The sequence below is a fragment of the Oryx dammah genome, unplaced genomic scaffold, assembly GCF_014754425.2.
Source record: "Oryx dammah isolate SB20612 unplaced genomic scaffold, SCBI_Odam_1.1 HiC_scaffold_11, whole genome shotgun sequence".
NCBI lineage: Eukaryota > Metazoa > Chordata > Mammalia > Artiodactyla > Bovidae > Oryx > Oryx dammah.
The window spans coordinates 44,048,153-44,070,061 of NW_024070195.1; the positions used below are offsets into that span (position 1 = coordinate 44,048,153).

The 21,909-nt window shown below is 47.0% G+C and overlaps 1 protein-coding gene across 1 annotated transcript in view; it reads left to right on the plus strand.

Moving 5' to 3' along the window:
* Positions 1–21,909, plus strand: part of LRRC1 (leucine rich repeat containing 1) — a 131,920-nt gene that overhangs the window by 94,245 nt on the left and 15,766 nt on the right. The window contains exons 5-10 of the mRNA XM_040249173.1: positions 7,160–7,216; positions 7,505–7,568; positions 7,948–8,022; positions 11,015–11,159; positions 13,700–13,818; positions 15,327–15,410. Of these exons, the coding sequence (XP_040105107.1) occupies positions 7,160–7,216; positions 7,505–7,568; positions 7,948–8,022; positions 11,015–11,159; positions 13,700–13,818; positions 15,327–15,410 (544 nt within the window). The remainder of the gene's footprint in view (positions 1–7,159; positions 7,217–7,504; positions 7,569–7,947; positions 8,023–11,014; positions 11,160–13,699; positions 13,819–15,326; positions 15,411–21,909) is intronic.

Here is a 21,909-nt window from a genome sequence, read left to right on the forward strand (position 1 = left end):
CCAAAGGGGAAAGGCAGTGAGGGATAAATCAGGGGATTGGGCTGAATAGATACACACTACTGGGACTTCTCTGCTGGTCCAGGGGTTAAGAACTTGCCTCCCAAAGCAGGGGACGTGGGTTTGATCCCTGGTCTGGGAACCAATATCAAACATCCCATGGGGCAGCTGAGCCTGCACGCTGCAACTAAGGAAGCCCACACACTTTAGGCCTGTGCTCTGCAACAGCAGAGGCCCCCTGCACAGCAACGAAGAGCCTGTGCAGCCACAATGATAATAAATACTTTTAAAAAATCAGACACATACTACTTCCCAGGTGGTGCTAGTGGTAAAGAACCTACCTGCCAGTGCAAGATACATAAGAGACATGGGTCCGATCCCTGGAGGAGGGCATGGCAACCCACTCCAGTACTCTTGCCTGGAGAATCCCATGGCACCTGGCGGGCTATAGTCCATGGGGTCGCAAAGAGTTGGACATGACTGAAATGACTTGTGCACGCATGCATATATATATATATATGTAAAACTGAATCACTTTGCTGTATACTTGAACTTAACACAGTATTATAAATCAAGTATACTTCAATAAAAGGACGCAGCCCTCATTTAAGGGAGTATGTCCTTCCTCAAAAAGTTCAACATGGCTACTGTATGACCCAGTAGTTCCACTGCTAGTCATGTTTACCCGAGAGAACTGAAAACATACGTCTGTAAAAAGTGTGTGTACAAATGTTCATAGAAGCATCATAATAGCCAATTTGAAACGCTTCGTATTTTCATCAGTGGAGGAACCAGTGGACAAGAGCTGCTGTTCCCACGTGATGGAGTACTACTCAGCCATGAAAAGGGAATGAGGTAGTCACACACGCCCCAGGGTGGATGGGCCTAGGAAGCGTGTTCAGTAGGGAAGCCGGACAGCAAGGTCACATACTGTACCGTTTCATTCATTTGAGATGTTCAGCAGAAGCAAGCTCATAGAGACAGGAATCAGTGGGTTGCCTGTAACTGGGGTGAGAATAGGGTGGGATGGTGGGAGCAGGGTGTGTGTGTACGTGTGCCTGTGTCTCACTGGTGGGATTTGAACTTGGTCTCGTCCTGTAGGAAGCTACATTTCCTCTGCTGTCGGATGCCTCACTGAGCACATGAATTTCTTCCTCCCTTCCCCAGCCCTCATTTTCTAATTCATGAAACTTTTTTGGCATATTTGTACTTTATGAAGACCTCTTTAAACCCCTCCTAGAAAGAACTGACTTGTGATGGGTGTGAAGTTTCTTTTTGGATGATAGAAATTTTCTAGAATTAGGTCATGGTGATGTTTGTACAACCTTGTGAATATACTGAAAACCACTGAATAGTACCCATTATAAAAGTGGATATTATAGTATGTGAAATGTATCAAAATAATAAAAAAGAAGAGACGTTAGGCAAACTTGAAGAAGCCTGGTGCTGCTGAGGGATGAAGCCATACCTAGGGAATGGATCTACGCTATTCTTAAAGGAACTCCTCTGCAGTGTAGCCTCACCAGCAGTGTGCTAAGACCATTTCGTCTCGGTTACTGGCACCTGGTGATGAGCAGGTACACAGAGCCAGAGCCTCTAAAATGTCCAGGTGTTGAGCAGTCAGAGTCGGGGGGAACTCAGGGAGAACTGTGAGGATCTGGGAAGCCTCTGCCTCCATCGTGAGCAAGCTGCTCTGTTTGACTCGGTGTATCTGGCTTCGTGAGATTCAGTTCAAGCAATTGGTACCATCAGAAAAAAGGTGAGTTAGCCTAACTATATCTAGACATCTTTATTTAATGAAATTTCCTCCTCAAAGAATAGTATTCTTTAAGAAGAAGAAATATGTGTAATAGATTGGTATGGTGCCCAAAACCCAGTGGTCAGTCACTAAATGGTTATCATCAATAAAGAGTTGGTTGTGACCATTTGCTAATAGAAGTAGAACAAGCAGATAAGCCCTGGATTCTCTGGCAGATTGAAGTCGAGCGTGTGGGTGTGATTTTGTGTCTGCTGCCCTTGGGAATGGTGACCTGTTAGTACATGCTGCCTGAAAAGAATCAGTCTTTTTGAAAACTGTTGCTGTATTTAATGCTCTTTTTTTTTTTTTTTTTTGAGGCCTGGGAATTTCTGTAAATATTTATTGCTCCAAAAATAAAATGAATTTTTAGAAAATTTTCTAGAGCAACACCACCATAAGGAAGTTTGTAACCAGAGTTTTCTTATTAAATACTAACCTGGTACTAAAAAAGCAGAAATACCGTGGATATGTAAGCACTTCCCTCATCCTAGTTGAAAAGTATTGCCATAAATGTTTACAGATTTTATATTTTAATGGTTTAATAGTGTACTGTCATTTGTTTGCTTGGGGGCATCTAAATTTATTTTATTCTTTACTTTCTTAATGATATTGGCCACCAAAATAGAAAAAAAAAAATCCCAGTGGTTTAGAAAGGAATTTTTAAAATACAGTGGAGGACAGATGTAAAATTTTTTTTTTTTTTTTTTAAGTAACCCCTCATCCAGTCCCTGAAATAGAATCCTAAAAATACAGTTGGCCTGCGTGTTGGCTCACAGCAGGGTGAACTCTTGTGTGTGCTCTCAGGGATCGTCAGCTGCTGGCACCAAAGACTTCTGCACACTCTTCCTGCAGAAGCTTGTAGGATTTTGTCATTCTTTTTTTAAACCCCATTTGGGGGACTTCCGTGGTAGTTCAGTGGTTAAGGGTTCGCCTTCCAGTGCAGAGGACACAGGTTCAGTCCCCTGGGCAGGGAGCTAAGACCTCACGTGCCACAGGACAGCGAAGCCTGTGCACTGAGCTACTGAGCCTGGGGCGCTCCGGGGCCTGATGCCAGCTTGAGGAAGCCCAAGTGTGCAGTGAGGACCTGGTGTGGCCAGATAAATGGTAGTTTTTAAAAAAAGAAAAGAAAAAGTTAAACCCCATTTGATGGTAAAAACGATGGGAGTGAAGGAAAGATAGAAAATAGTGGTTTGTGTAGGAGGTCATCCTGATGATATTACACAGAAATTTAATTTGCCAGGAATTAAAATTGAAGGGTAAAATATCTGTTACTAGGGGAGTGGTTTAAAAGAAGTAAGGTCTGTATGGATTCTGGATTACCATGCAATTAAAAAAAAAATACCTGTGTGTATTATCTGTTGATAAGAAAGTAAAAAATCTCCTTTGTATAGGATGCTGCCTTTTGTATGAAAAAAGGAAGCTAAGGTTATATATTCATACCCCTTTTTCTTTGCATAAAAGGCAACTTTGGGTAAATGCACAAATAACTAACAGAAAGGGTTGTTTCCCGTGAGAAGGGTCTAGGTGGTAGGAGACTGGATGGACGCAGGACAGGGGTGGGCGCCAACTCATTCCTGAACGTTTGTTCTGTGTGTTCTTTACTGTGTTATATTTGCTGCTGTCCAATCATTCCGTTGTGTCTGACTCTCTGTGACCCCATGGGCTTAGCCTGCCAGGCTCCTGTGTCCATGGAGTTCTCCAGGCAAGAATCCTGGAGTGCGGTGCCTTCCTTCGGGGGATCTTCATGACTCAGGGATTGAACCGGCATCTCCTTCTTTGACAGATTCCTTACCACTTAGCCACCTGGAAAGCCCCACTGTATTAGTACTATATTACATATATTCACAAATATTGTATTCCCTATTCACAAAGTGAACCTCACAAACTCGAGGGTGAGAGCAGAAAATGGTGACTGAAAATGCAGATTCCATGGTGAGTCCTGGCTCTGCCCCTTCCCAATCATGGGAGACCTCGTTCAGGTGCCCTCTTGGGCCTTCATTTTCTCATCCATAAAATTAATTCTTGGCAAGAACTGGCGACGGTCTCTGGCCTACAGTTTCTGCTGATGTCATTGCTGGTAGTCAGAGCATCAGTGACCAGTCATTCTCATGTTGCCTGTCGAGTGTCTGAGCTTCTGGTCACATATCACGTGTTGACTGCAGCAGCTGATAAATGCATGTGGAGTTTCTCTTGGCCCGTGGCTAACAGCCTGGCCTCTGAAGTAGACAGGGTTCAAGTCCTTGGACTGCGTCAGTTCTTAGCAGTATGTCCTTTACTCGCAAAGATACTGGAGTGGAACTGACCAGGTTGCCTGCATTAAGAAGGCACCATCCTGAGGTCTTGGTGGAAGATGCTGTATTCAGAAAAGCCAGGAGAGGAGGTCATCCATCCTTGCATTTTGATCTTACTGTCTCTGGTCCAGATCTGCATTCAAGCCAGCCCTGTTTATGTCAGCTCTTCCTAGAATGGCCTGGAGAACTCTGTTCTGGAGGGACTGGTAGGATTGCGCGTTGGCCTGGAACTCTCCAGGGCAGGGTACTGATGAGAACCAAACCCATGGTTTCATTTGAGAATCAGTTAATAATCGAAATGAGAACAGCCAGGCCAGGTGATACACTCTGAGGTTTGGGCTTATATGGGAGGTGGGCATCTGTAGTCAAACCAGTGTCCTTGCTTTTTATTCATCATTGTCCCTCAAAGTCACCAGTTACGGATGACGTATGCTTAAAAGTTGTTCCGTGCCAGCCGCTCCCCATCTTTAGGCCTGTTGTTGGAGGCAGTTTTGGGCAGAGGGAATGGCTCCCGTGGTTGATAGAATTGTGGAGCAGTCTTTCTGGGGACCCCGCCTTGGGGCTCACACATTTGTGTGGCCCCCAACTATACTTCCCTGGAGTAGGAAATGTCAACCCACTCCAGTATTCTTGCCTGGAAAATTCCAGGAACAGAGGAGCCTAGCGGGCTACAGTCCATGGGGTTGGAAAGAATTGGACACGACCGAGCATGCACACAGGCATGACTGCTTGGGCACAGGGCCGTCTCAAGAAAATATCAGACTGGCTCTGTTAACTTGCAGGAATATGTATCCTGCCCTGACTGCTGCAGTAGGTATGACTGTCTTCATTTTAGGGGAATCGAGGTGCCGTGGCAAAGCACTTCAGCCAAGCAGATCCAGGTAGTTGTGAGGGATGTAAATTATAGAGAGAGAGTTCCAAAGAATGGCAGTCCCCAGAGTGAGGGAGGAGAAGGACGTGGCAACCCGCTCTTCCTGGAGAATTCCATGGAAACGGGAGCCTGGTAGGCTACTGTCCACGGGGTCGCAAAGAGTCGGACACAACCGAGTGCCTAACGCACGCAGGGTGAGGGCAAGGTCTTGGCTCTCACCGGGTTTGAGCTGTGGCTTTGCCACTGTCTGATGAACCTCACACCAGTGGACCTCGCTTTCTTGTTGGGGTCATCCTGGTGATATCAGCGATGTACTGGGTGGTTCCCGGTCAGGAGATGACAGTAAGGACCCAGAGAGTGTCCCGGGTGGCGGGCCCAGCTCTGTTTTGCTTCAGGCAGGAGGTGTCGGGCCAGGGGGTGTCAGTAGCTGGGCCTGGTGACACTGCTTGGCAAGATGCACTTGATGGTGCCCAAGGAGGGAGCTTTGGAAGCAAAGAGGGACGTTTCCCCTCATTTTGTTAGTGGATGTTTCTAGTGGGTCAGAAGAGATGTGAAAGTGATGAGTGTTAAATAGATCTGGCAGGTCTGGCAGTGGTTTTTAAAATAGAGACGTGAAAACAGCCAAATGGTTATCACCTTTCCCATAAGACTGGTTCTGGGAACAGCTAAAACTGAAAACCAAGCCCTTGATTTTACTTTTACAGTGGCCTGTAATGTCCGGTCTCCGCCTTATCTGTGGGTTGCTTTTAGGGGCACATGATGGGTGGTCCCCCCTCCCTCCCACGTTATTTCTTCTACGTGAGGGTTTGGCCCAGAGGCAGTGGGACTGGGAAGTTGCAATTCCACGTTTTAGGGGAAGAGTCTTGCTATTAAATTCGTAATTACTTGTTAGCAGGGTTACTGACTTTTAAGTATATATTCTGAAGGGTTTTATTTTTTTCCTCTTGGTTTAATTGTGAGACTGTTACTCAGTTTCTAAATTTCTAAAATTATTTTTTCGAAAATTGAAGGGGATATCAACTTTGTGCATGTCAAATGTGTAGTTCAAATAACATTTTCAAGCCACTGGGTTTTATGTGAGTATATACATTGTTCCTGCAAATCAAATTTACATTTTCTAATGTTATGAAAAGCACTGTCAGTGCCTGCAATTCTGGCTTTGATGTTGGAAGGAGAACAGAGGATTAAGGCAGATTAGGGTGTTGGTCTGACTCCCCATGTTCTGTGGGATCACAAGTAAAAGTCCTCCAAATCTGGGCGTTACTCTAGTGGCGTTAGCAGAAGCTGGAGTTCTCGCTTTTCAGAGCTTAGCACAGCACCTGCTGGAGCAACCAGCCGACTCTCTCCTGAATCAGCGTGTCGTGCCAGCGCTGACATACTGGGATGTGTGTGGAGTCTGCCGATTCAGAATCGCCACCGTGGCCCAGATCACCGGCATCTGGGGAGAGCCTCTGTATCCTTGCATGGTGTTTCTGCTAGACTTGGATTACAGCTGAGAGGCGGGAGAATCTGCTGAAAAGAGTGCCCCTCGGGGTTTATTAAGAATAAAAGCAACATTATCACAGCCACTGTTTACCGAATCAGGCTGGTGTCCCAGGCACCGCGTGGAGTATGTCGTTACTTGACCTCCTGCATCTCAGGGGCCCCTTGCTCTGTGAGTGTGGAAACTGAAGTGGAGCACGTGGATTCTCTGAACTGAGATGCCCACTGTGTTCAAACAGACAGACTTCTCAGTGATGTTCAAACAGACTTCTCAGTGATGTTTGCGAGAAGAGCAGCTTGAGATTTAAAGGCGTTCGGGCGGTCCTGCTTTTAAGGCAGTGGTGCATTTTTGACATTCTCAAGCCTGGAAGTGCATATTCAGCCCCTATCGTGGTCCTGGGAGTGGCTGTCTCTCAGGGACTGGAGAGTTCTTCCCCTGTATCAGCTGCACAGAGTTCATGTGTGTGTGAGGCCCTGCGGTGATGGTGCCGCTCTCTTTACTTTAAGGTTAAAATTTGCAAAGTAGAGACGATACTATTTTTACTGGGGATGGGGTGGTCATAGATATTTTTTCTCGGGGAAGTGACTTACAGGTCTTAATAAGAGTTGCTCCTTCTGGAGTGCATACGTTGGGGAGTGGGGATTACTGGGGAGGGGCGGGAGTAGGAAGAATCTCAGGCATTTTCCTTAAACCCCTTTTTTTCTTCTGTTCTTTTCTAGTCTTTATAACCTGGCTTCACTGGAACTGAGAGAGAATCTACTTACTTATCTCCCTGAGTGAGTCTCTGGGGAAAAGGAGAGGGGGGTTTCATACTGAATGAATTTCTTGAAGCATTAAAAACAAACAAACAAAAAACTACAGTAGCTTGTCAAAAAGAAGTTCTGTGTCTTCTGGAAAATTTGAGAGATGCCAGCCTTAATAGACTTCCTTTGCAGTATTTATGGCCATAAAATCCAGATGAATCTTATTTTGGGAAACGAGTCCAAGTGAGGAATCTCATGTTGCTCAGCATTTCTAAATCCCAAGAGCCCCTTCCCTTTGAATTTTTTTTTGTTTTTTAATAGCTCCCTTACCCAGCTACGGAGACTAGAAGAACTTGATTTAGGAAACAATGAAATATATAATTTGGTAAGTCTGTACTGAAGAGAGATTTGAATTTCACTTGTTCTTAGTTATGATCACAAAATATTTGGGGGGCATCTCTAGGGATGCTCTTAAGCCAGTGTTTCCACAGAGACAGCTTGGCAACATTAGAGCACGCACTTTGGTTCACACGGGTTACTGATAATGATTGGGGGGTGAACGGTCGGGGGTGAAGGTGATGGCGTGAGTGGAAGCAGCTGGGAGTCTTGGGGATGCTTTTAGGAGAGGGGTGCTGATTTTAGAGAAGTACCCACAAACCTCTGCTGTGATACTCCATTCCTAACTGTTGAGTGAAGGTCCTTTCCTTCTTAATGGGAGGCTAAATACTGGAGCTTTGTTACCATAACATTGCTTTTTGTTTTAGCCAGAATCAATAGGAGCTCTTTTACATCTAAAGGATCTCTGGTTGGATGGAAATCAGCTGTCAGAATTACCTCAGGTGAGTGGTAATTTCAGTTTCCCTCCAAAACGCAAAAAGACCACGTCACCCTCATGCATCCCCTGCTCCTCCATGAGACTTTCTAGAAAAGCGAACTTGAAAACGAAAACGTTGGTTGCCAAAGCAGATTTGGAAAAATTCGTTGAGCATTCATCGCGCCACATTGCCACAAAAAATTGAAAGCCTCAACCCATCGTTTCTAAAGATAGTAAATATATCTTTTGGTGTGTGAAGTCTGCATTTTATTTCATCCTGGCTTGAGGCCTGGGTTGCCTCCTTGAAGCCCAGCTCATTTGGAAATCACCAGGATGCCGGATTCTGATGGCAGAAGTTTCTGCCACTGTTGGTGATATGCCAAGTGTTTTGAGATGATGTGAGCACATTTTGCTGTGTAATAGTTGATGTAAAATCAGTGCGAAAAGTTTCTACTTCATGTTTTCTTCCAAATGTTGCTTATGGTGTAGCTAGACCCTCACAAGCTGTTTATGTTTCTCCTGCTGTTACCAAGCGTGAGGAACCGTGTTTCAAATGAAACGGGGTCTCGTGTGGGCTTCTGTTTCAGCTGGTGGGTTCTAGCACGCACACCCACCTTCCCATCAGTTGAGGGAGAGACTCAAACAACAACACCACACAGGCATGTCCCCCAGCTTTGTTTTTCTCCAGCTGTTACCGAATTCTACTCTTCGGGGTCTCTTAGAGCCAGGGTTTGAAGTCCATATATTTCCTGAGGGTTGAGGTATGTGTATTGTATAGTAATTCAGGGGCTGTCTCTGCTAGGCTCTCTGAACCAGCCATGATGGACCATGCTTTTCAGGTGGAGAAGGTGTATCTGTGCAAGGAAGCCTGGTGCTATAAAAAAGCACTTGAGTAAAATTCTAGTTGTAGTTATGTGCTGGAACTGCCAGGACATCACCGATGACTCATGAGACGACGGAGCTAATTCGAGTCTGTTTCTGAGGTCTTGGCTGCATCTGGGAAAAGGAAAGGGCAGATCAGCCGCTGATATGAGTGAGGGTTTGATTAACAGATTTCTCTAGGAAGTTATGAAACATCCTGATTAAGAGAAGTCTAGCTACTTAAAAAAGTCAAAGTATGGGGCAGAAATGCCAGGAAGATATTAAGAAAATATAAAATATCAGCTATCAAGGCTGGATAAACAAGGCCTTACTGTGGAGCACAGGGAACTATACTCAATATCCTGTAATAAAACAGAATGGAAAAAGAATATGAAAAAATATGTATGTATAACTGAGTCACTTTGCAGCATAGGAGAAATTAACACAGCATACTTGAATAAAATAAAAATCAGCTCTTAGACATGCAGAGGAGAGTATATGTGTGGACAGATGTATGTAAACAATTGTGTGCAAAATGTCACGTCCTAAACACAAAGAAATTAACATGCCGCTGATCATGTTATTAATTTTTTTTATGCATCTCATTGGCCCACTTGTATAACCTCTTAAGTCAGGACTAAACTCATCAGACAGTCTCAGATAATCAGTTATTTTCCTGTCTTCACTGATGATAGAAAGAAAAGGAGACAAAGACATCGTTTAAAGGAATAAATTTAACAAGTAGACTGTCCTCAGGGAGCCTGGCCTGAAATTAGTAGAAAGGTAGTCTACTTTCCTCCAGGCAGCAAATGCAGGGGTGCAGTCCCAGGGTGAGTACTGGGTTGGGTGGGGGATAAGCTGCGTAGTTGTTCAGGCCACATTCAGTGCTGATTTAGGAGTCTGTGCCTATGTAGACTTCAGGGGGCCACTGGAGTTCGAGGTGGGGTTTCATTCTGGGCCTGGAGCACAGTTTCCCGGAGGGAAGGATGGAGGCACAGTTGTGAACAGACTTGGGCAGAGTGTGTCCAGACCTGTCCAGGTGGGAGGGTGCTGAGTGCGCGGGGACAAGCTGGCAGCGGGTCAGGCCAGTGAGGGCACCAGTAAGCGGGAGCATGTGTCGGGAGAGTGGAGGATCAGATGCCTCTGGATTGGAGCTTGGGCCCCAAGGAGGTGCCTCCCCTCCCTGGGTCGGCTCTTCCCTTTCAGAGCAGTCTTGCTCTCTTGTCTTGGGTATTAACAGAGAGAGTGTGTGTGTATTAGTAGTGTGTGGTGTGTGTGTGTGTGTGTGTCTGTGTCTGTCTGTATCTGTGTGTATGTCTGTGTGTGTCTCTGTGTGTGTGTCTGTGTGTATCTGTGTGTGTGTGTGAGCGCACACGTGTGTGTGTGTGTGTGTGCGCTCCAGTTTCCCCGGGGAGCAGCTGAGCCCCTGTTGTGTGTGTGTGTGTCTGTGTGTATCTGTGTGTGTGTGTGTGCGCTCCAGTTTCCCCAGGGAGCAGCTGAGCCCCTTTTGTGTGTGTGTCTGTGTCTGTGTGTATCTGGGTGTGTGTGTGTGTGTCTGTGTGTATCTGGGTGTGTGTGTGCTCCAGTTTCCCCAGGGAGCAGCTGAGCCCCTTTTGTGTGTGTGTCTGTGTCTGTGTGTATCTGGGTGTGTGTGTGTGTGTCTGTGTGTATCTGGGTGTCTGTGTGCTCCAGTTTCCCCAGGGAGTAGCTGAGCCCCTGTTGTCCCACTAGCTGCCTGACGTAGAAAGGAGTTGGCTTCCCACAGGACTTCACAGGCTGTTCTGAATATTGAGTCCTAACGTGGAGAACTGGCGTTTGGCCTCTTTTTTTTTCTTTATCCCTGAACTGTGGGGCCTTCAAGTGACTGGTTTTCCCCTGGTGTCCATGTCCACATCTTACTGAGGGAATGACTCCTTGCCTGCCTGCCCGCGGAGCACCTGGCCTCCCTTCCCAGCACCGCATGTGTGATTCACATAGCTTCCCGTTTTCATCGGAAGGGAGTCTGGAAACTCAGCCCTGCTGTCACCTTCGACTAGAACTTATAGAAGCATCCTTAGGACCACTCTGCAGTTTGATCTTGAGAAATCAGTATAAGAAATTCGTCTGAATGGTGACTGATTCTGGCGTGACTTTCTTTTCCTGTGTCATTGGTGCAGGAAATAGGAAATCTGAAGAACCTGCTCTGCTTAGACGTCTCTGAAAACAGGTTGGAAAGGCTTCCGGAAGAAATCAGTGGCCTGACTTCATTGACGGATTTGGTCATTTCGCAGAACTTGTTAGAAATGCTCCCGGACGGCATCGGTGAGTGTGGACGCTAGCTGCCCCAGTGCTGGCTGTTCAGCTGCTGGGGTGCGGTTCCTTCAGTCGTTACAGGTTGAATTTCTCTGTTTGCAGGCATTTCTGTTTTCCTGGTCTGGGAGCAGGCGTGTTGAATATCTGTTACTGCTTTTAGGTGTCAGCCTGTCCACTTCCTCTGCCGCTTGTGCCCATGATTTTGCTGGTGATGAGCCCAAATTGTAGAATGTGTTTTGGGCATATGAACAGTTATCAAGACTTTTCTAATTGAGCATCGCAAATAGTTTATGTGGAATGACCTTTGACCTCATGGTGTGACCCCTAGGAAGGACTGTTATTGGTGGGGGGAACACATTGAGCCTTTTCTGGTCCATCGGGAATCATCTTTTCCTTGAATCATTCTGTGCCGTTTCCTTTAAAAAACAGTCCAGACGTTTCCTTTACCGAAAAGGAGCTCAGCCCAGGGTGAGAAAATAAACACAGAGAAGATAAACAGACGTGGGCTGTCAGCTCCGCCATAGCCAGGCCTTCCTAGAAACTGTAGGGAACTATATTTAACCATGTGGCTGTCACAGGACAGCTTCTTTGACCTTCACTTAACTTGCATCCAGAACATCAAAGGGAGTTTGGGAGAGGTTTTCAGTAGTTGGAGAAGCCGTGTGACAGGGGCCCGGCTTCCTTTCTGGCATCTGGTCCAGATGAAAGGGTTGCTGATAAGAGCAGCTTGGCAGAAGGACAGACAGACGCTGCCTTTCAGGTGAGTCTGGTTGGGGAGCTGATGGGGACTGTGACTCTAGTTGGGAATGTCCGGTAGGAATCACGTTTAGCATCAGAACAGCTGTGGGGACTCAGGATGTTTGGCTGCTGGGAAAAGGGAGAAGTAGGCACGAGATGGCTGACATTAGGCCTTTGAAGGGCTGTCAGGTAGAAGGAGGCGTCGACTGATTCTGTCTTCTAGTTCAAGAGGGTGAAAGGAAAAGGTTGTGGATCTCAGTTTGATTTAAGAAAGAGCTTAACGTGCATCTCTTAGGAATCAGTGTGGGCTGCTTAGGAAAGAAATGAGCCTCCTGGCACTAGCAGTATTCAAGGAGAGTCTGCAGGCCCGCTTTTGAGTGGTGTTGAGGAGTCTCTTGGGGTGAGCTCTGCCAGTTGTACGTTCCATGCCCCAAAGACGGTGCCAATGAATCTCCTGGCCTGAGGACTGGGGGGCCCTCTGGGGACAGTGTTAGTAGGTACTGACTGTGCTGAATGAGGAACCTCCCTGCCCTGCCCCGTGACGGCACTCAGCCCGAGTTCACCCTTTCAGCATCTCCCCGTCTCTGGCTTTATCGCTTCTGTGATAGAGGCTGTCCTCTGACTGCCCTGGGGACAGTGACGTCAGCGTGACCACCTTCTGTGGATACCAAGGACACCTGCTCGGTAGGCGCGCCCCCGAGGCAGGAGCAGTTGACAGCTAGACTCTGATGGCTCAGAGTCTCCTCCAGCCCATGGAGGCTGCAGAGGCTGCAATAAACCGGGCTCTTTTCCTGTGGCCTGAGGGCACCTCGCATGAGTCCATTCTGCGCTCTGAGTGAGACAGACCTGTCTTAATGTGGCCTTTCAGAGATTACCATCTGACCCCACAGGCTCAGAGATTTCCCTTGTAGGGATCCTCACTGACTCACCGTCACCCGCAGATGATAGAATGGGCTGGCGTGGGCTGTCTTTTGTTTTTAGCGAGGGTGATTCTTGTGTGTGTTAGTTGCTCAGTTGTGTCTGACTCTTTGTGACCCATGGACCATAGCCCATCAGGCTCCCCTGACCCCGGAATTGTCCAGGCATGAGTCCTGGAGTGGGTTGCTATTTCCTTCCCCAGGGGATCTTTCCGACCCAGGGATCGAACCTGCATTGTCTCCTGCATTACAGGCAGGTTCTTTGCCACTTGAGCCAGGATGATTCTTGCTGCTGCTGCTAAGTCACTTCAGTCGTATCCGACTCTGTGTGACCCCAGAGACGGCAGCCCACCAGGCTCCCCTGTCCCTGGGATTCTCCAGGCAAGAACACTGGAGTGGGTTGTCATTTCCTTCTCCAATGCATGGAAGTGAAAAGTGAAAGTGACGTTGCTCAGTCGTGTCTGACTCTTAGCGACCCCATGGCTCCCAGGCTCCTCCGTCCATGGGATTTTCCAGGCAAGAGTACTGGAGTGGGGTGCCATTGCCTTCTCTGAGGATGATTCTTAGAGGAATGTAAAAGTCTCTTGCTGTACACAAGATATTTCCTGTTCTTAAAGCTCCATCAAGAGCCAGCTCTTTGTTTTTTCATGAATATCTATGGGCTTTGACATGATTTTTTTAGGTAGCAACTTTTAAACGATTTGCCATTTAATTGCCAACTGTTTCTGACAGACAGAACACACGATTTTAACTCAACCTTTTGTACTCTAAGTGCAAACAGTTTCTTGAAGCTGGGTGAAGAAACCAAATGAGAATGGAAATTCCAAACAGCAAGCAGAGGGGAGATGCCAGAAAAATGGTGATAACTAATGAGCCTAAATAACCCTTTTACAGGAAAACTAAAGAAACTGTCGATCTTGAAGGTGGATCAGAACCGACTCACCCAGTTGCCTGAGGCGGTCGGAGACTGTGAGAGCCTCACAGAATTGGTTCTTACAGAAAATCGTCTCCTGGTGAGTGTGGCCCCAGGGTCAGGTAGAGATCGATGGTGTGGGTTCTGCATCAGCAATGCTTTGCAGGGTCGCTTCTACGTATTTGTAATTTGGGTGGACCAGATGGAGGTCCCTTTACGTTGTAACTAACCAAGGGGCCTGAGAAGCAGGGTCAGGACATGCAGATGATCCTGGTCCCCCTGTCAGAGACTGCGCCTTATCGTGACGCTCAGGGTACGGGCACTGGCCTGGACATCTGGGGAAGGGAGGCGGGGGGACCGGCCCTGCTGGTGGAAGTGCCTCTGCTCGCGTCTGAGGGTGGACCAGTGGGAACAGGAGGGAGAGGGGATGGGGGCTGGACCTGGAAAGCCTTGGGGGCACTGAGGGTGGGGGATGCTCTTTGGGGAGCCAGAGCACAGCTCTGACCTTGATCTCACCCCATCTGAGAAGCTGGGTGAGGCAGAGCAGGTGCCCGGGCTTGGACCGGCCCTCCCCGTCCTCCCGGTGGCGCCTGCAGAGCGGGTTTCTGGGGGGCTGCTCTCTGCCCGCCCCTGCTCCCGCTGCCCGCCCCATCTGCTCGCCCTGTTCCCCCTGTCCTGGCCTTGTAGCCTCTTTGTCTTTGGTTTACTTGCCTGCCTTTCCCTCCACTTCTCTGTCTTCATTTTGTCACTTTAGTTTTTACCCGACTTTGCCTTTTACCTCTTTCTCCCCTTTTCTCTTTATAAAAGGAGTAAGTAATGCTCTTCTGGGGAGCAGAGCAGAAGAAGACAGCAAGAGTGGGTGAAGGAGGCGGAGCTGGTGGGGGCCTGGGAACATCCCCCTGTAGTCAGGACACTGGCCTCCTTCCTTGTTTCTGGAAGGAATCCGTTAGAATTACAGATGGTAGTTGTGACAGTTAGAAAAGTGACGGTCACCCCTGGATTGCATCAGGGTTGAAGATCGTCCACTCTCCATGGACCCAGGGCTGGTTCCTGCGGGACTGGAGCGCTCACACCAGCCGGAGCAGTCCCCTCCCCTCCCCGGGCCTTATGACCACCCCCCCAACACAGCACCACCAACACACCCGCCCAGCTCAGGCTCTCATACCAGCCTGGGCAGTTCCCTCCCTCCCCAGGCCTTATGAACCCCCCGCCCCCCACACACCCGCCCAGCTCCGGCCCCCACAGGCATCTGCAAACTAGCTCTCTGCGGTTCTCAGAGGTGCAGGCAGGGGAGGGGTGGATCTCAGGGGTGCAGATTTCACTTCCTTGATTTGAAGGGCCTTAGCTACCTCTTTTACTGTATGTTTCTCTGTTCCCAGGCCTGTGTCTTTAACCTCATTTCATTGAAACATACTCTCATTTCTACAAAAATGCAAAATATTAGATGCCACATCCCCAAGTGAGCATTACAAACACCTGCTGTTGAGGAAGGACTTGTCTTGCTGGATGATATTAGACCCTCTCAGTTCTTGAAAAGATCCGTTTTATCTGTTTTACTCTGAGCCATGTCCAAAGTATGTGTTAATAACAAAAATGTTGTTTTAACAGACTTTACCTAAGAGCATTGGAAAACTTAAGAAGTTGAGCAACTTGAATGCAGACAGAAATAAATTAGTGTCTTTACCAAAAGAGGTATGTGCGTTTAAGAAAATAATATAATAATTAATAAAGAGATAACGATACACAAGGGATCACAGATGTCAAATACTTCTGTGCTGCTTTTTAAAGGTGTGAACTCTCATCTGTGGGTCCAGAGATGGTTGGAGGAATTGTATCAAAGAATGACCATCAGCAAACGTTGGGGAGAGTAGGTGGGTCCAGATGCCTGTGAGCAGAGTTGGGAAAGGTGAATTCAGAGGGGGACAGAGAGGGTGGCGCTTGGGGGCTGGCCTAGGAGAAGAGCAACACCATTGACAGGAAGGGGTGATTGTGGACTTGGGCTTTGGGGGTGATTGGGTCTAGTGAGCAGGTAAGCCCTCCCATGAGCTGTTGGAGTTGTGAAGATGGGTCTTGGTGGACAGTCTTCCTGGGCAGAGGCTCATGTCTGGGAGAAGGAGAGGGAGCCCTCCAGGTAGAGGCGGGCGCGGGAAGGTAGAGCCCGGTTCTTAGGATTTTTTGGTCGGTGCTCCCAGAGGGAGAAGAGAGCCTCCACACCTCGTGGGCGTGGCTGTGTGATTTTGAGGTATTTAACCAAGGAGGCACCGGAACTGAGAATGGGAGGAAGCCCTAAGGGGTCGCACAAGGTGGCCTCTGGGGTGCTGTTTAAAAGAAAGGCTATGTTTTAAAAGGAAGCTGCTGAGCGGCTCTGCCTGGCCGCACAGGAGGAGTTGTGGCCTCCTGCGCTGTGGTCCCCAGCCGGGAGCAGCTTCCCGCTTCAGTCTCTGCTCGAGCCTTGTCAACGCCCATTTGCAGTCATTTCAGAGCTGTTCTCCAGGCAGCGAGCGCTTGAGGGGCTCTGACGCTCCCCGGCCGCTCCTCCAGGTGTCTCACCTGGCCTGGTCGTCTCTCCCCCGTCCCTGTCTGGAGGTTCAGTGGGGCCCGGCTTCTCCCTGGGTGCGGCAGCCGGTGCTCCTGAGCGGAAGGATAGGGACGTTTGTTACAGATGTGACCGCATTCTCACACAGCCACGATGGGAACCCTAACATTTAAGTAAAGCTGTTTCCAGCGCAAAGACTTAAGTCTCCATCTTCGCTAAACTGGGACTCAAGGAAGAGATTCTGCTCATTAAATCCTCATTTTGGTTCCAGTCTAAAAGCATTAAACTGAAGGACAGAGCTGGTGTTGATTGTACTCTTGTGGGAGAGTGCATGTGGTGGGTGTGGTCAGACGCAGAGGCAAAGGGAAGGAGAAAAGATCCAGGCCCTCCCTCTGCAGTGCCCTGCCCCCGACCAGGTGCTGTTCTGCTTGTTCAGTGAATGTCACGGCCTCTTTTGAGGCCGTGAGGATCTGGATCTCCCTGCGTTACAGACGAGGAAGCTGAGGCTGGGAGTGCTTTCCCACCGGGGCTCCCGCAGCTGGAGTCTGGAGAAGAGACTTCGATGTGTCCCCCACGGCCAAGCCCATAAAAGCCTGGCCGCTCAGCTTGTAGAGATCAAACCCCACCTTTTCACCTCTGTGATCTTGACATGAGGCAACCCCTTGGTTGTGTAAAGGAAGCATAGTTTGGACACTTTAGAAAATTAATGCATTTGAGGAAAGTTTTCAGTAGACCCTGAAGAGAGCACTTCTGAGTGTGCCGTTAATCCCCAGCAAGGTCCCCACATCCCTGCCCCTCTCTGCATCCAGTCTTTCAAGGGATGTTGTAGACAAGAACGTGAGGAATTGCTTCCTGTAAACTGTCCCCGTCATGTTAGCATCAGCCCTCTTTTCACTTCGAGAGGATGAAATTATGCTTTCCTGGCATCTGGAATTTCATCAGGGAATGGAGTCTGTGCCTTTTCCTTCTGCTGCTCAAGAAGGCAGCTGTTTAGGGCCCCGGGGACTGGCTCCTTTCTTGCCCCTTTCACCCCCGCTCACACTCAGCTCCCAGACTGGGATGTGTCCCAGTTTTGCTGTGAGTCCCAGCTTCGTGACCCTGCAGATATTGGCAGTGCTGGCCTCTGACCCGCAGACTGGGCTGACAAACCATGGAGGGGCCCTCACTTTCCTCTGGGTCTCCTTGGTTGGTCTGGGATGTGTGTGTGTGCGTGCATGTTCTCTGCCTCCAAGCTTGATACCATCCCATCAAATCCTGCACTCTCCTGATTGGACTCCTCTCTTCTCTTTCCAGAGATGATTGCTTCCCCTTGAACGCATGACGCATTTAAACTGACAGTGCCAACCAATCCCATGTATATGCCCCCACTCCATAACTGTGTTAATGGCCATTGGTCTGGGGCGCTGTGTAGTTCTTCCTCGGTTTTTGTCTTTTCTTTCCCATTTGATAACATACTGTCAGTTTTACAGCACAGTTCCTTCGTCTATAGCAGCATTTATTTGCATTTTTTCCCCATATGGTGGAGGGGAAAATGTTTGTACTGTGTGGGTCACAATGATAGATTCTGTTTGTGTTGTGTGGTGTCACGTGTAGTAAACATTTGCAAATCAATGAATGTCTTTTGTTTTCTTAATTGTTAGCTGCTTGGATATTTAGAAAAGTCAGGTAAACTTGCCATCTTGTAAGTATCGTTCAGACCACAGTTGCATCTCCAGCTTCCATTCTGCTTCTCAAATGCATGAAGATTCAGATTGGCTGACCACTTTATGCGCTTTTCGTTGTAAAACATTGGACATTTTCCTTGAAACTCAGTTTTTGTTTTCGTGGATGACTGCATGGCCTGAAACCTAATTTTGTTATGTGTTTGTCAGATTTGTTCCAATTATTCTCTCTCATAAGAATGCTTTTCTGTGAATTACATCTTAAGTTATTCAGAAATTTTGAAAGGCATAACTTGGCAGCTCACCTGCCTTCACCAGATTCTGGTTTATTGGCATGATTCTGTCTTCGATGGGAAAGCTAGATTCGCTTTATTTGCTACATGTGGCATGCTTCTAATTTTTCAGATAACTCATTTGCATCTTTTACCCCTCATCTTATTGCTCAAGTATGTATGTTTTCGCGATAAGGAAGTTCCCTTAAAAAAATCCTGGTTTTGGTGGAGGGAAGACTTAAGGGGAAGAGGCTGTTGTAGCGTGATTTGTGGACAGACAGGACGTTGGTAAATGTGTGATCATGAGTATGAAGATATGTTTCCGGCCACATCTTACCTTTAAGTAGCCTTGACCACAAAGGTTTCTGCCTGGAAGATGTTGCGCATATACCTAAGTTTAGGACTTGGTCTTTTTTCTCTATTAAGTCAAAATGGAAGTGACTCTCACGCCATCATACCTGTCCAGTGAAATAAGACAAGGGAGGATTTACAGATCATTCACAACTTTTCCTCTAACAGGCAATTTGTAAACATCAATTACCCATAAATTTTATTGTGATATTCAGAAAGGTTCATGGTGATACAGTATTCATTTTGTGGATAACTTCCTTCCTAATTCTCTCAGTCGTGTCTGACTCTTTGCAATCCCATGGACTGCAGCATGGACTCCCTGTCCATCACCAACTCTGGAGCTTGCTCAAACCGTCGGGTCAGTGATGCCATCCAGCCATCTCATCCTTTGTCGTCCCCTTCTCCTCCGGCCTTCAGTCTTGCCCAGCATCAGGGTCTTTTCCAGTGAGTCAGTTCTTTGCATCAGGTGGCTAAAGTAGTATTCTTAGTACAATTTAAAATTCTTCTAGATTAAGTTCCCATGATGATATAAAGTGAACTATTGATAAATAAAAGAGATAAGACAAAACCTAAAAATTAAAAAAAGAAGAAGGCTGACCATTGGATTTCAAGATGGAGAAGCCATTTGTATACTTGGAAGATGAAATAAGTCATAGAAGAAACAGCTGATGGATTTATCTACATGAAGATGAGATTTCTGATCTTTTTGAAAGTCAGGGAAGTCAGGGAGACTTTTACAACATTGCATGTGAAGGCTGTCTTTCCTTACTCTGTTAGAAGTTCCTTCACATCCGAGAAGAGATGTACCTACTCTAGAACAGTGGACAGAAAGAAAAGCGGAGAAACCCCACAGAAACCAATAAGTGATTCACAGGAGAAAACAATTGAAATGGGCTTTTAACGTGAAATCATTATTCACAGCTGGAATCGAGATTGCCGGGAGAAATATCAATAACCTCAGATATGCAGATGACACCATCCTTATGGCAGGAAGTGAAGAAGAACTAAAGAGCCTCTTGATGAAGTAAGAGAGAAGAGTGAAAAAGTTGGCTTCAAACTCAACATTCAGAAAACGAAGATCATGGCATCTGGTCCCATCACTTCATGGGAAATAGATGGGAAAACAGTGGAAACAGTGACAGACTTTATTTTCTAGGGCTCCAAAATCACTGCAGATGGTGATTGCAGCCATGAAATTAAAAGACGCTTGCTCCTTGGAAGAAAAGCAGTGACAAACCTAGACAGCATATTAAAAAGCAGAGACATTATTTTGCCAACAAAGGTCTGTCTAGTCAAAGCTATGGTTTTTCCAGTAGCAATGTATGGATGTGAGAGTTGGACCATAAAGAAGGCTGAGTACCAAAGAATTGATGCTTTTGAACTGTGGTGTTGGAGAAGACTCTTGAGAGTCCCTTGGACTGCAAGGAGATCTGACCAGTCAAGCCTGAAGGAGATCAATCCTGAATATTCATTGGGAGGACTGATGCAGAAGCTAAAGCTCCAATGCTTTGGCCACCTGATAGGAAGAACTGACTCGTTAGAAAAGATCCTGATGCTGGGAAAGACTGAGGGCAGGAGGAGAAGGAAATGACGGAGGATGAGATGGTGGGATGGCATCACCAACTTGATGGACAGGAGTTTGAGCAGGCTCCAGGAGTTGGTGATGGACAGGGAAGCCTGGCTTACTACAGTCCATGGGGTCATGAAGACTCGGACATGACTGAGCGACTGAACAACAACAGTTATTCACAACATGTTAATCAAAGTATTTATACCTATCAGATGTTTAAGATTTTAAAAATAGAATAATATACCAAATATTGATGAGAGTACAGGAAGTGCCTGTTATCATGGAAGTATAAGTTATTATGGTGTCTCTGGAAGGGAATTTGGTAGCGTTATTAAAAACTTAAAGAATGTGCATACACTTTGATTCTGTTGTTACATTTGCAAGAATTTATCCTAAGACAGCAATCAGGAGTGTACACTGAGAGGCCTGCACAAGATTTTTTTCTCCTGATGTACGCAGAGGTGTCTAACATGTTCCAAGCACCGTGCCAGGCATGTACGAGGCAGCTGGCATGTGCCAGGTGGCTTCAGGCTAATTCTTGTCTGATTTCCACAATGGTTCTATTAGGTAGAGGCAAATAATCACCTGCATCCAATAGAGTTCTAAGCTGGGATTCAGAGAGGTTAAGTAACTTGCCCAGGCTCACACAGCAAAGAAATGGCAGAACTAATAAGCAGTGTCTGAAAGGGTGATATGCTAAGTAATCTGTGATCCTTCTGTAGAAGGAAATAACTAAGTGGTCAGTAAAAATCCTGTTAGAATCATAATGATGTGGGAAAACATTCATGGTGTCGTTTTGGGTGAGAAGGCGTTCCGGTGTGCAGACGAAGGTGCTGACGCTCATAGCTGGTCCCGATTCTGTTGAAGCGCGTGTTTATAACCACAGATGCCGGGCACCGGCACCGCCGAATGTTAAGGTTGATTATCCCTCTGTGGCAGGACTTGGTTTGAGTTGTTTTCTCATCACGCCGTCATGTGTGTGTATGTGGTTTTTATCTTTCCAGTCACCTAAGTTACTTTTTCATAATTAGGAGAATACTGTCGCTGTCAGTGGATATTTTGATGCCAGTGGCCCAACGATTCAGGGAGTCCCAAAACCACACGGTCTCCAAAATATTTCTGGAGTGGGGAGCATTTGAATAACATGCTACAGATGATGGTGGGAGAGGCAAAAATAGCCTTTGGTGTCTAAAATTACACATCATGTTATTTCTTTTCCAATGGGATTTTGACCCGATTTTGCTTATTGTACATTTTCCCTCTTGGCTGGTGAAGTATAGGTTCAGTTCTGCTACAGTAATATATTGAAAGGAAGATACTGAAGGAGAATGAAAGTTTCTTTCCACTCGGGGCAGGATATGGGCAAAGGTGACTCATACAGCCTTTCTCTTTGAGTCCTGCAGTCTGTCTGATGGTCTCCCCTGAGCTGTCCCCTGCAGGCAGTTAGTACTCAGGGAAAGCTGATCTGCCTGAAGGCTTGCTCTGTGATTTGCAGGTGCCGTCTCGTTGAGATGGATCAGACCAGCACTGGGGGGTCAAGGATGGTTTTGTCTTAAATAGGAGAGCACAGTGAGTGTCCTCAGCTGTGTTATAGAATTCTCAGGGAATCCAAGTCCAGACCCTCGTATTCTTTTCTGTGGTGCTGTTATCCTTGTGTGCTATTATGAGGTTAAAGTGGTTTTAAAATGTCAGCCTCCTATGTCACTGGTGATAAGTTACTTAAACAGCAGCTCTGCTTCCCAGAATTCCTAAGTGATGAGACATTTTGACCCCTAAGGGGCATGTAAACTCTACCTCCTGA